We start from the raw sequence: 14,993 nt of genomic DNA, 5'->3' as shown, positions 1-14,993 counted from the left end.
AGATGTGTTCTGTTAGGGAAATCCTCCTCACTGTGCCCAAACCCCATCACTAACAACACGGCACGACACAGAATGGCAGCACCACCATCCCCAGTTTCACAGTCTGTTTCACCTGGGGCTTGAATGTGTAAGAAACTGAAACAGCCAAAAACACAGCCTCTAGCCTAGACAGACGGTTTCAGTAAAAAACGAAGGCACGATATGCTATCCATGCTTTACAGCAAACTTCCACCATACCAGAACTAACCCATCAGAGAAGGAGAGGGAGAAGCTAGGAGAGAGAAAGAACAAAAGGTGGTGCCAGGGTTGGATGAGGGAGAACAACGAGGCAGAAATTCTGTTGATGTGGTATGCAGAGCTGGGATGAAAGCATCAAAGCCCTGAGAGGAAACTCTGGAGTCCAGCCCCCTAATTACCAGAGGCTGCCCTGAAAAGAGTGAGCAGGGTATCTGTGGCCATGCCAAGGGCACATGAAACACACCGCTCTGGATCAGAGTGGGCTCGTCTGCCCCTCCGTGTTCCACTACATGACAATTCCGCAGAGGCTGGCTCTCGCTGTGGCCACCTCGCCTCTCCGCTTCTCTCCCTCTCTCCGCTTCTCTCCCTCTCTCTCTCTCGTCCTCTGTCTGTCTTCCTCGCACCACCTCCCCCAATCCTGAGCCAGCTCCTCTAATTGAGGGAGGAGAAAAACGGGTCTCGAAGTGTAAGATCAAGTTATAACTGGCTTGGAAACACATCACAATCTTTCACGGCTTTCTTCTAGCCTTCATAGCCTACTTGTGAATTCATAAAATAAGGTAAGCTAATGTAATTTGTGATAATGCAGAATGTGCCTTTCCACCAAATAATCAAAAGCAAAGTGCTTTATGTTTGTGAAGCCATCACTTTTGAAGTCAGCCTTGGTGCCACTCATGAACAAACTGTCCTATCCAATGAACAACAACCTGAAACACCCAGGGTACATACACACTAGTACGTGTTAACTTGTTTTCGAACTCTGATTAAAATCAAACCAGACTTAAGAAGACACACTTGTTTGACTTGAGACATTGCGCTCATATTTAATACATTGGGGCATCTACAGGAACTGACTTTCAAGCTTTGGGACTGTAATTACAGGGATCCTGAAGTAAATTATAGCTATTTGTGTCTCGTTCCGCCCATCTGGACCACCCAGCTAGAACCCCGGTTGGGGCCCCGGCCCGACACTCAGTCACTGCTCTGCTCTGTGAGAGAGAGCTCAACCACTCACCAGATGGAGGCTTCACTAGCTCTGCTCCACTCTCTGCTCTGCTCCACTCTCTGCTCTGCTCCACTCTCTGCTCTGCTCCACCCTCTGCTCTGCTCCACTCTCTGCTCTGCTCCACTCTCTGCTCTGCTCCACTCTCTGCTCTACCCTCTGCTCTGCTCCACCCTCTGCTCCACCCTCTGCTTCACTAGCTCTGCTCCACTCTCTGCTCCACTCTCTGCTCCACTCTCTGCTCTGCTCCACTGTCTGCTCTGCTCCACCCTCTGCTCTGCTCCACCCTCTGCTTCACTAGCTCTGCTCCACTCTCTGCTCCACTCTCTGCTCTGATCCACTCTCTGCTCTGCTCCACTCTCTGCTCTGCTCCACTCTCTGCTCCACTCTCTGCTCCACTCTCTGCTCCACTCTCTGCTCTGTTCCACTCGCTGCTCTGCTCCACCCTCTGCTCTGCTCCACTCTCCTGCTCTGCTCCACTCTCTGCTCAACTCTCCTGCGCTGCTTCACTGTCTGCTCTGCTTCACTCTCTGCTCTGCTTCACTCTCTGCTCTGATCCACTCTCTGCTCTGATCCACTCTCTGCTCTGCTTCACTCTCTGCTCTGATCCACTCTCTGCTCTGATCCACTCTCTGCTCTGCTTCACTCTCTGCTCTGCTTCACTCTCTGCTCTGATCCACTCTCTGCTCTGATCCACTCTCTGCTCTGATCCACTCTCTGCTCTGCTTCACTCTCTGCTCTGATCCACTCTCTGCTCAACTCTCCTGCGCTGCTTCACTCTCTGCTCTGCTTCACTCTCTGCTCTGCTTCACTCTCTGCTCTGATCCACTCTCTGCTCTGATCCACTCTCTGCTCTGCTTCACTCTCTGCTCTGATCCACTCTCTGCTCTGATCCACTCTCTGCTCTGATCCACTCTCTGCTCTGCTTCACTCTCTGCTCTGCTTCACTCTCTGCTCTGATCCACTCTCTGCTCTGATCCACTCTCTGCTCTGCTTCACTCTCTGCTCTGATCCACTCTCTGCTCTGATCCACTCTCTGCTCTGATCCACTCTCTGCTCTGCTCCACTCTCTGCTCTGATCCACTCTCTGCTCGGATCCACTCTCTGCTCTGCTTCACTCTCTGCTCTGCTTCACTCTCTGCTCTGCTTCACTCTCTGCTTTGATCCCCTCTCTGCTCTGATCCACTCTCTGCTCTGCTTCACTCTCTGCTCTGATCCACTCTCTGCTCTGATCCACTCTCTGCTCTGCTTCACTCTCTGCTCTGATACACTCTCTGCTCTGATCCACTCTCTGCTCTGCTTCACTCTCTGCTCTGATCCACTCTCTGCTCTGCTTCACTCTGCTCTGATCCACTCTCTGCTCTGATCCACTCTCTGCTCTGATCCCCTCTCTGCTCTGATCCACTCTCTGCTCTGCTCCACTCTCTGCTCTGCTCCACTCTCTGCTCTGCTTCACTCTCTGCTCTGCTTCACTCTCTGCTCTGATCCACTCTCTGCTCTGATCCACTCTCTGCTCTGCTTCACTCTCTGCTCTGATCCACTCTCTGCTCTGATCCACTCTCTGCTCTGCTTCACTCTCTGCTCTGATCCACTCTCTGCTCTGATCCACTCTCTGCTCTGATCCACTCTCTGCTCTGCTCCATTCTCTGCTCTGATCCACTCTCTGCTTGGATCCACTCTCTGCTTTGATCCCCTCTCTGCTCTGATCCACTCTCTGCTCTGATCCACTCTCTGCTCTGCTTCACTCTCTGCTCTGATCCACTCTCTGCTCTGATCCACTCTCTGCTCTGCTTCACTCTCTGCTCTGATCCACTCTCTGCTCTGATCCACTCTCTGCTCTGCTTCACTCTCTGCTCTGATCCACTCTCTGCTCTGCTTCACTCTGCTCTGATCCACTCTCTGCTCTGCTTCACTCTCTGCTCTGATCCACTCTCTGCTCTGCTTCACTCTCTGCTCTGATCCACTCTCTGCTTTGATCCCCTCTCTGCTCTGATCCACTCTCTGCTCTGATCCACTCTCTGCTCTGCTTCACTCTCCGCTCTGCTTCACTCTCTTCTCTGCTTCACTCTCTGCTCTGATCCACTCTCTGCTCTGCTTCACTCTCTGCTCTGATCCACTCTCTGCTCTGATCCACTCTCTGCTCTGATCCACTCTCTGCTCTGATCCACTCTCTGCTCTGATCCACTCAGCCTGCAACCAGGAGCCATTAAAGAGACAGGCGCCCAAATACTTTTCACAAAGCAGTCAGGAAGGTTATAGAGAAGTGTCTGGATTTGGGGTCCTTTGAAAACCTGCAGAAACCCATGTGAAGGGTTAGCATTAAGCCAAAATAACTTTTAATTAAGAGACAGTTGTCAAAACCTAAGACATGTAGCTATCAGCGTCCTTCAACAATCCCATATTGGATGGGGAAATAAGATAGCAGTAAATCATATCAACATAACATGGTTGAAGAGATCAGGGAGCCCATACTTCTTCACAAAGCCACTCCAGTCAAGATGCTGCGCTCCAAGAAAAGCACCTCCATTTGTTCTCCCTCTGTTCCATTTTTCACTTCAACCACCGGAGGTGACACCCCCTTTACAGACCAATTCATCCCCAGTTATGGTCCATCTCATCTTGCAAGCATATGCAGGGATTCTATCCATCAGTCAAACGTGTTTATATCACAGACATAGTGGAGCGAGGACTGCCTACCATAGCCATTCCTATGCTAAAGCTGAAGCTAATCTCCATCCAGATGGGGTCCTCACTTCTTCTCAGAAGAAGGCTGGGGGTTGGGGCTGGCCAGAGACAGACAGACAATGGTAGCAGGTTTCAGGGAGAAGGCCTCCCACCCAGAGTCCGGACCCAGGGCCAGGCAGACCTATCAGGCTGGTGTGTGTGTGTGTGTGTGTGTGTGTGTGTGTGTGTGTGTGTGTGTGTGTGTGTGTGTGTGTGTGTGTGTGTGTTAGCTCCCCTATCAGTGGGCAGTATGGAAAGTGGCATGTAATTAACCAAGGAGATGAAGCCCCCTGCTCCTTGGTGTCAGACCACTGATGGACCCTGTCAGCTCCAATCTCCCTCATGTCCAGCCCACCACCACCCAGGAAAAGACCAGCCCCACAGACCTCACAGGAGATGCCCATACCATACCATACTGTATCAATGTATATCCTCTCGATGACTGTCTGTTATGTTGTCTGCCTATACATCTGCACAGGTTTAGTGATTGTAAACAGTTGAGATCAAACTCAAAAAGTGTTGGTCAAAGGCAACACAATGTATCCAATCAAATGAGGAAGAAGTCCCACACAAGAAGCCGAGCTACTTCTCCAGCTTCGCTCAGAGACTTTTAGGCGCCATCACAAAACCCCCCCAATTATTAACCCAGTTAACAATTAGGACTGAGCCAGCAGCAGCACCATTCGCATGCAAGCTCTAGGTCCAATTCCAGTCTCCATTAGCGGAGACCACCTTCAAAGTGTTGTGGGCCAGATTAGCTGGATTAGGAGGCCACTGAAAGGACCCATGCTGCTTTGGAGGAAGTCCCACAAGGAAGAGACATGCTGGAAGAGACATGCTTTACCTGCTTCAGCCGCCAAAGGAATAAAACAGAGAATATACGGTGTTGTACTGTAGCACAGATTAGACCTTCTAGGATGCAAAATCACAGAGGTACAAACTTAAATGCGCACACAGCCTCGCCACTCACTCAAATACATTCACATAGAAAATAGACTTTGCTGGAATGGTTCTGTTTAGGAACTGTCAGTCCGTCATCTTGCCCTTTCTCCGCTCTTTGTTATCCATAAAAAAAAAGCATGCAGTATAAAAGCAGAGGGATAGATTTGGCCCTGGCTGGCAGAGAGCGAAACAAGTCTTTACTGAAATCAAGCTTTAGTTCTACTGCCATTTTCTATAGGCCATCCTTTTACAAGTTCAGCAGCACCTCCCCATCCCAGTTCAATGTGTTACTTAGCAGATAGAGAGGCTCCTAATTCAGAGAGAAACCAGGCAGGTCAGCAGAGATTGAATGCAGGCTTTTGTCACACCCCTCCTGAATTTCTTTCAGATGTTTCCCAACAAACAGGAAAAAATAAAGAGGGAACTTTCACAACAAAAGCAAATGGACCAAGACTTTTTCCCAGCAAATAAAACAATGCAGGCATGGGGGGGCTTGGCTTTCTACCTTAACTATAGAAATACAGTGTGTGTCGGTCTGTGTGTGTGTGTGTGTGTATGTTTGAGGGGGTGGGGGGGAGTGTCTGAATTGGACAAGGTGGTAAAAGGAGAGGACAGTGAGGTATTCCTTCCCCCCAAAAAGTGAGAGGATGAGAAATGAAGTTCAATTTGAGAGGAAGAACTGTAAAAATACCATTGAAAGTGAAAGGCAAAAAGAATCCGTTTCAGTTACAATCTATTCAGATCTTGATACTTCTGTCAGCATTGACATAAATTTCCACTGGTGTTGGCATTTAGGCACTTTACATTTCCATATGTATAGGCTTGCCTGTACTAATTATGCTAATCATCCCTAGTGTTGGCTGCTGCGAAAAATAGTCACATTAGGCACTCCACTGGCTGCTAATGCAGCTTAATGTGTGGTTGAAACATACATTCATCCCATGGTGAAAGGCAAAAATGTCCCAAATTGCTGGTCTCATTCAGCCTAGAAATACATTTATTGAGCCCAAGGACCATTTCTCCCCCCCCTCCACACCAAGTACAAAGAAAATGTTTTTCTCCATTCTTCTTTTTCCAGAGGGGGCAAGCGGAGAGGAAAACGGGCAAACTCTACCCAAAAAGGTGACTGGTGTCACTCTATTTAAAGTTGACCAAGGAGAACAATCTCTTTTGGCAGGATTTAAGAAACTGTCCAAGTGAATGAAATAGAGATTATACAGGAGATGTGTGAGACTGTGCTTGCAGGAGGTCTGTAACAGAGATAGGCCTTCAGCACTCCCAAAAATGCACACCAGTGTCTGCAATGACTTTCAAGCAACATAAAATACAGGATGCTAAACAGGTCTACAGTTACATATAGTGCTGAAATGTAATTATACATGTAAAAAAGACAAGTCCCATAAACACTACATAACTTGAAAAGATACACAGCTATGAGTCACTGCTTTAATACTGTAAATATCCAAAAAAGGATATAACTTAGCACTGTATATTATAATTCTGTCCACAGTGGACGGTTAATGGCGACTTCAATAATTGAGGGAGCTGGTGAGCTTTTGCATTCAGCCCGTGTCTGTTCCTTGAGGAAAGAACTGAGGCTGGATGATTGCAGAGTGGTGGGAGGTGTGGGGGGAACGAAGGAAGGGAGGGAGAGGGTTGGGGGGGGTTGAAATAAACATTTTCAACTGACCCAGGTTGACTCTGGCCTTGTTTGTTCTTTCTACTGGTGAGGTCTGAGGCTCAGCAGTTGGAGTTTATTTATCTAGCTGGGGCTCTGTGGCTTGCCATTCACCTCCAATAATGCCTCATAGACCTTTCATTCTCTTGTAGCAGACCCTGAACTGGAAGACTGTGTATTTTCTGATTAATTATAGCATTTACCTTGCATTTTTGTTTAGATAACTGTTCCAAACACTGAAGCGTCCACATGTTCCCCTCGTGCTGCTAGGGCTCTAGAAGGTACCTACTGTTCCCCTCGTGCTGCTAGGGCTCTAGAAGGTACCAACTGTTCCCCTCGTGCTGCTAGGACTCTAGAAGGTACCAACTGTTCCCCTCGTGCTGCTAGGACTCTAGAAGGTACATACTGTTCTCCTCGTGCTGCTAGGACTCTAGAAGGTACCTACTGTTCCCCTCGTGCTGCTAGGACTCTAGAAGGTACCAACTGTTCCCCTCGTGCTGCTAGGGCTCTAGAAGGTACCTACTGTTCCCCTCGTGCTGCTAGAGTCTAGAAGGTACATACTGTTCTCCTCGTGCTGCTAGGACTCTAGAAGGTACATACTGTTCTCCTCGTGCTGCTAGGGCTCTAGAAGGTACCAACTGTTCCCCTCGTGCTGCTAGGGCTCTAGAAGGTACCAACTGTTCCCCTCGTGCTGCTAGGGCTCTAGAAGGTACCTACTGTTCCCCTCGTGCTGCTAGGACTCTAGAAGGTACCTACTGTTCCCCTCGTGCTGCTAGGGCTCTAGAAGGTACCTACTGTTCCCCTCGTGCTGCTAGGACTCTAGAAGGTACCTACTGTTCCCCTCGTGCTGCTAGGGCTCTAGAAGGTACCTACTGTTTGCCATGTGGAGTAGGTCATTCATGCTCTCTGTATATGTTATTTTCCCCACTTCTACAGTCTCTTTTTAAAACACAAATCCCAAGTCACTTTGTAATATTTGCACAGCTTGTCTGTGTGTACATGTCTGTCAAGATCATCAAAACTGTGTCAAGAAGGATGGGCTTAGTTCATGTGGGCTACAAGTACATACTTGTACATTACATGTAAACATTTATTTTCCACTCTGAATGCTCTTTTCAAAACTTTTTGCTGCTCTTTGGTGGTATATTTTACCCACTACAAAATATCAAACCTTTGGGTAATCTACTGTTGCCATAGTAATAACGCTATAGCTAAACATATATTACATCCAGAAAAAACAACTCCCTACCCAGGCAATATACCTTTTCTTCTAAGTCCTGCTTGAACTGGTGAGAGAAATGTGTCCTGAGAGAGAAGCCATACTGTTGTTTTTAGGGAATGGGAAAATGTTGAAGTGTATACCCCTAAAACCTTCAACCCCAATGCTCCCCCACCCCCAACCCCAACCTCATCTCCCTACACTTCACTTTATTATTCCCCTTTTCTTCCTACAGACAATACACACTAGGTCACATTCTCCCCAGGTCCCACCCATGACTGCTAGCCCCCTTTCCTGTGTTGTTGCTTGCTCTTCATTGCTTCTGCAGGAGCAAAAAATGTCCAAAGGAAAACAACATATGACTAACAAAAAAAGGTTCCTTAGCTGAATTTAGTCAGCACTCTGTCTATATTAGCCAACCAGTGGAAGTAGTCTGTCCACCTAGAGAAAGAACCGTTTAGGCTTGTATCTGTCACAACCCCATATATACACCTTAACAGGTACCATATGTTTAACTACCACACCTTTCCTCAGTTTGAAGAAACCTACTCCCATATGTTTCTGACTAGCACCAACTACTGGTTTATATACCATCAATAGCATATCAACATTCAGAACAGACACACTAGTCCCAGCTACGGCTGTAGTGACAGTGTACAGCAGGGATTTGCATTATCAGGGTCGGAAAACAAATTCTCTCCAAAACACTATTTTCTATTGTCCTATGGCACAAGTGTTAGCACATTATCCTGGGCTAGGTTAGGGTTGGGTAGAATTGGGTAGGCCAGGTAGGGTATAGGGTAGGCTAAGGTAAGAAGCCTGGTGGTCTGACTTCACAAGCAGCCAGACATCTACACTAGCATGGTGGCAAACATGACATTTGGGTGGGGGTTGAGTTGGGGACAGATATGGCCTGAGGATATATGATGGAGGGCATATGCTCTCAGGAACTCCCAGCTGGCCAAGTGTGAGCCCAGGAGTCCTCATATCAGCACCCTCATCCCTCATATGTGGTTAGAATACACCTCTGCATGTGTTGACAAGAAGACCCTATAGACGTACGTTCTGTAATGAGAAAAGATTAAGCCTTCTACACTTGCTATTTTTAAAGTTTGAGTCCAGACTGTAAGTTGTTGATGAATAAAATAATGTTCTTTGGACACTCATCTTTTCTAAGAGAGCAATGAACTTCTCTGTTCTATTAGGAAATATTTCCTCCCTTTTGTGAAAGTGTGTGTGTGTGTGTGTGTGTGTGTGTGTGTGTGTGTGTGTGTGTGTGTGTGTGTGTGTGTGTGTGTGTGTGTGTGTGTGTGTGTGTGTGCGTGCGTGCGTGCGTGCGTGCGTGCGTGCGTGCGTGCGTGCGTGTGTGTGTGTGTGAGAAGATCTAACCTCTCCTTGTTACCAAACCACTTACTTTTCATTCAACTCTGAGCAGCTTTGTCAATGGGCTATTGGGGGAAACAACACAGGCAGAAACTTTAGAAACATGGGCACTGCCTCTTAAAGGAACAGCATTCCTTTTCAGCATTTGGGCATTTCACTCTCAGAATGACTCCATGATTAGGCATAACAAACCCTATGGCTACATCTAACAACCTCCTTTCAGAAGACAAACGGTTAGTTTATTTAATGTGTATGAAATACACACTAGCACATTACCAAAATACTATGATCATGACAAATTACACGGCGATAATTTCACATCTTGTTTGTGAGTCAGACTCAGACAACAACTACAATCTGACAAGTAAATCTGAAAATCTTTGGCTTCACCAATCTGACAAAAACTCAAACACAGTGTGTCAGACCACAGGCATTTCATTGACAACAAGTGAGTAGTCCCCTTCCCAGCCAAAGTGTTGGTAAGGAATAAAATACACAGATACTGAAAGATACAACCTTTAGGGAGTGTTTATACTACAACTGCTGTGACTCTTTTTAGAATGTCCAAAACAGGTGGGAAATCTTCAGTCATATTAACATATTTTTGTAGGAAAGGGGGTGCCTTTATTGTTGAATGGAATCCAAGAATAGTTAAGGACCACACAGGGAGCTAGGGGGGAGGGTCAGCTCCTCAAAGATGGCTAACGATTCACACAGCCCATCTGCTCTTGGGATCAGGAGTGCGGCAAAAGCCTAGGGGGCTTAAAAGGAATTTGGCAGTGTGAAAACCAAATAAAGCTGCCCGAATATGCACAGATAACCCAGCCTGCACACAGAAAGGACGGCAAATAATACATGGATCATGGAACCACCATGGCAAACAAAACAAGGCTGATGAGAAGAACAAGAGAAGGCCTGCATATGCAGGGAACAACAATGCTAGCTCCTTGTGTGCAATAAAGTAGGAATATCTTGACCCATTCTCAATGCAAAGCAACTTTGGCATCAGCAAACAACACACTCAAAAGTGCAGAGCTTACAAAGTATCACAACTTTCAATTTTACTAAAAATTACAAAGAAAAAAAACAACACATTTTTATATATCACCCAATCATGAATAACAACTGTAGAGCATCGTCTCTAAAAAAAAAACAGCCATCTCAACTACTGATCGACAAATCAGTCAGACAGCACCCATACAGTTTCCTGTCCCCCCTTCAGTAGTTTAGATGGCAAAATGTCTCCAACAAGTTCATTTGGGCAAAGAAACGACCCCTTTCTCCCCTTCCCAGACAACCCCCCAAACCATACCCCGAAACTGAAACGCCAGACTCACCTTCAACCCATAGTTGCTCAATGTCCGTCTCAATGGCAGCGACCCGCAAACCCACAGACAAGGCACTGAACACAAGCAGTCCAATGAAAAGGACTTTTCCACAATGTCGCTGGATGTGACAGCCCAAAGAAAAGAGAAGAGCCTGGAACCTCGCCCGAACCCACAACGGGGCTTTCTGACCCACAGCCTTCCCCTAAAGAGACAGGAGGAACATGGAGGGAGAGAAAAGTGTTATTACATTGTTATTACACGTTAATAACAACCGATTGCATTACATGGAATGTATGGCTATGGCATAGACAAGTACAAGTATTCACTAATGGAAGACTACATTGCATCTAACTGTAAGATAATAAAAAAAACTCAATATAGTAGTCTTTCTAGTATTACTAAGAATCAACTACAAGGGCAGAGAATGCTATGCTAATAAGATAGCTAACTCGAGTATGACTTTCATTGTGATAATGCGACATACTTAAGGGCATGTTCAACATTACAGTATCTACTGTATTAGTCAGCTACGTGAGAGTCTTCATGTCAGTTGTCCTGTAAGCAAATCATATCTATGTGAAATACATCACTGAGATAATGTCAGATCTAGAGACCATGTGAATATCAGAATATAACCAGCCAGAAACCTAAGTGTTAGTAGGTCATTGAGGGCCCAACATAAAAAAGGGTCAAGCAATGGCCAGTCTTTGGATTGGAATTGGCCCTCACAGTTGGCACAAGCGAGGTCAGGGTGCCACTCATCACCAGAGGCATGGGGGTTTGCTATGGAATCAAAACCCATGACATCACAATTATGGTTACATGGTTTGGACTTAACAAAAATAAACAGCATAGTTGTCAAATGGGATATAAAGTACTCTATGCTGTTCTTGTGTAGCCTACTATACATGAATAATACACTAATAACAACTAGGATTAAATAAGCATCTACTAGAGGCTATCGTGTTTACATACTGCCTTACTCATTTCATATGTATATACTGTATTCTATTCTACTGTATTTTAGTCAATGCCACTCCAACATTGCTCAATCTAATATTTATATATTTCTTAATTCCATTCTTTTACTTTTAGATGTGTGTGTTTTGTTGTGAATCGTTTTAGATAGTACTGCACTGTTAAATATTACTGCTCTGTTGGAGCTAGGAACAGCATTTCGCTCCACCAGCAATAACATCTGCTAAATATGTGTAAGTGACCAATACAATTTGATTTGAACACTTTTGTGTACTTGGACTAGGACTTCCATTTTTGTCCAATCTTACTATATTTCCTTTTTTAAACACTCAGCCAGCTGCCCCTAACAACCTCCTGGTAAAAAATATGAAACCTAATGCTGTTGTGCACTAACGCAACTCCTAGTTTTAAATGGAAGTTGAAAGATTACAAGATTGCACATATTTGAGTCAGGAGTGATGTAGCCTACACCGTACTTTCCTTTATAGGCTACATACCTTCTTACAGGCTATGCAAGGATTTGACAATAAGCAGTTCCTATACCAAAAATCTCTACTCCTATAATTTAAAATGAAAACACTGTCTGAAGACCTTCTACTATACCCTTTCAAACTTTACAAACAATGTCACCGGTCTAGTACAGACACTGGACAGATGTTTTGGTTTCACTTAGGAGTTTTGACACATTTCCAAGTGTTCATGCGGTCCAGTGATGCTTTGTCAGATAAAACGTAATCAGTGAATTCCGCTGTAAGACCCACTGCATTTTCAAACAAACTAGCCCACAACGGGGACCCTGAGTCTAACTTCTTACAAATAGAGTTGAACAGATCCCACACACGCAGAAATAACTATTTGGAGTTGTATTGCTTCTAAAAATGAATGGATAAAGTTATTCTCATTCATAGGGGGATCCGGGCTGTAAGTGTGAAATCAGTGCGTGCCAGTAAATGTTACAATGTAACAGCGAAATATCACATTGTATGACATGTTGACATAAAACTCCCTCAATTGATATTCCTCCATTCGAGTAGTAGTAACATCAGTTTCCGCAAAAGTACCAGAACATAACACTCATTCACAGAGACGATGAATGAAACAGTAAGCATATTCCATCGAAAGCATTTCATCACCTTAGAAATCTGTTTTAATGCGAAAGCAGCGTGGCAGTAGCTGGGTCTCCGGAGAAGATCTGAGTTTACTGGCGGCGGAGAACGCATATAATTTGGGGGTAAATCTCCAAAAACACCGGCCCCTGGGACTCTGGGATCCGAGGCCATAGTCCAAACAAGAAAACAAAGCACAGAGCAAAGCAAGAGAGAAACAGTGCGAGTTCAGCAAAAGCGACAATAATCCAAGATAGAATACTAACGCATCCACCGGGTAAAAGTTTGGATAATATATTCTAGTCTTTCCTTGAGCCAAAGTCTTGCAACTCCATCCCAACATTATGTGCCCAAATCCGTATAGATCCTTCAGTCTTCATCCGTCCTAATAGCTTATAAAACAACATTTCGAAGTAGGAACGTCTCGATCAGATCTCTTAAGTCTGCCTCTGATCCCGTAGCAGTAACATTTGGAGAAGTTAGCCCCTCTGCAAATCCTGAAAAGGGTGGTTTGATGGAAAAGCGCTCTGGTTCTCATTGGCCAAGGAAGAGGCAAATTACTTTGCAAACATCTCCTATTATTAGCTGCTAAGCAACAGCTCACCAAAGTGGAGAGAGGGGGAGACCACCCAGGCAGCCCTTCAAATCGAGGGGAGGGGGGAGAGCGAGGGGGCGTCAGAGAGAGGAACTCTTTCAATAAACTCAGCACACTGCTGCCTGCCCTGTTCTGCACACTCCCAATTGCCTTATCTCGGTTATAAGAAGCAATCACACATGCCATCTATTGATAAAACAGACCACTTATTTTTGAATCCAGAGTCGGATATAAATAAAAGTAGAAATTAATCGAGTAGTTTCTCACACATAAATACAAGGGACTGAATAGTCTAAATTGTGTACTAAACTAGCCTTATCTATTGGCATGAGAGTTTTTAACTTTATAAAGTAAACCAAGTATTATTAACTGTAAAACATTCAAGGTTACTTTTAACGTAGGTTTAAACAAATTCTAACTCTCAGACTATGGTTCACACCTTCAAAGTGAATTCATTTGCTTGACTTTGGCCTATATAAATCTCACTACTTCATTAAACAAGATATACTCTGTTTGGTACTGTATTATGTGTGCAGTGGTTGTGTCTATTTACACTTAATTGCTAAGGATTTACTAACATGTTTAATTCCACTGTGCTGTGCAGTTTACCAAACAGCTGTGGTGAGTGTGTGTGGTGTTGGTCTTCAACATTGACAGCTGTAGGCCTACTAGCCCTGGTGTAGGACATTTCACTTCTAATGGGGTTTGAGCGGACCCTCCTACTATTGCCAGGTAGTTATTTGCTTCCTCTCTGTCACAGCCTACTGTCAAGTACTTCATTCTAACTTTGTTTACCTGAGTCTGAAGGCAATAGAGTTTATTATAGAGTGAATGTAAGACATGTATATACACCAGGATGGTGTAGGCCTGCACAAAAGCAATATAAAGTATAGATTATTTGTGCTCTATTGAATAAATAAATGCAGTCAGGAGTGAAAAAAATCCATGCACTTGTCTTGATAACCACTTTATTACAGGAAGTTAAATGACGACAAATGATTATGGTTGTCACACGTGACAATCAAGATGGGACAACAAACTGCTGATACATGAAATAAACTTGCTACTTGCACTTTGGATGTGTAACAGCAGCAATAGTTGCCACTGTATGGAACCATTAAGGGTATTTCCCCCAGCTCTATAATCCTTTCATCTTGTACATTGTTCAAAATCTGTGAAGAGAATGACTTCACATTTAAATAGATTAGCACACACCTACATGACTGAGACATACTCTCTTTTAGTCTACGCATCATTTGGCCAATTTATAAAAACATTTCAGTTGGTGGATAACATGTAGCTTTCAACCCAGGCCTTCAAGATGACCATTGGACTGCCAATTTGATTTCCTTTTTATTTTTTTTATTATTATTTTTTTAAATGTGTGATACTTGAGAAGCATACATGTATAATTGCAACTATATCAGTATACATACACAATGTTAAATACTGTAGGGGATTTTTGATTTCATTCAATGCAAACCTCAGACTCCAGGTCTAGCCTACATACTGTGTGAGCATGGACAGAGATGAGTGGGAAAGGATATTCATATCATGGTGGCATGCAGGGGTGATACTAGAGATCAGCTACTTACTCAATTTGTTCAATTGGATGAGGGGAAAAGGCAACTGGAAATTGGAGCTAATGTGGAATGTGAGGAATTGCCCTGTGTGGTAGGGGGCCCCTTGAAGCCTAACAAACTGAGGGAGGTCTCGTCCGAGGTCTAGAGGCCTTGGATAAATAAACCCCAGAGATGACCATGCGCTGTCCAGATATCTGCCATCACACGGCCTCCCCAC

The 14,993-nt window shown here is 44.8% G+C and overlaps 1 protein-coding gene across 2 annotated transcripts in view; it reads right to left on the bottom strand.

Annotated features, from left to right (window-relative positions):
• Nucleotides 1-13,156, bottom strand: part of LOC106599390 (protein patched homolog 1) — a 35,028-nt gene extending 21,872 nt beyond the window's left edge. The window contains exons 1-2 of one of the 2 annotated variants that reach the window (XM_045714664.1): nucleotides 12,626-13,156; nucleotides 10,524-10,716 (exon numbers count right to left, since the gene is read on the bottom strand). In XM_045714664.1, coding sequence (XP_045570620.1) covers nucleotides 10,524-10,716; nucleotides 12,626-12,772 — 340 coding nt within the window. In that variant the 5' untranslated portion in view covers nucleotides 12,773-13,156. The remainder of the gene's footprint in view (nucleotides 1-10,523; nucleotides 10,717-12,625) is intronic. The other variant, XM_014190600.2, reaches the window with a different exon arrangement.
• Between the last annotated feature and the right edge of the window lie 1,837 nt (nucleotides 13,157-14,993).

This window comes from Salmo salar, chromosome ssa03 (genome assembly GCF_905237065.1).
Source record: "Salmo salar chromosome ssa03, Ssal_v3.1, whole genome shotgun sequence".
NCBI classification, from domain to species: domain Eukaryota; kingdom Metazoa; phylum Chordata; class Actinopteri; order Salmoniformes; family Salmonidae; genus Salmo; species Salmo salar.
The sequence above is the reverse complement of the archived record's forward strand: the minus strand, read 5'-3'. Positions and strand labels throughout refer to the sequence as shown.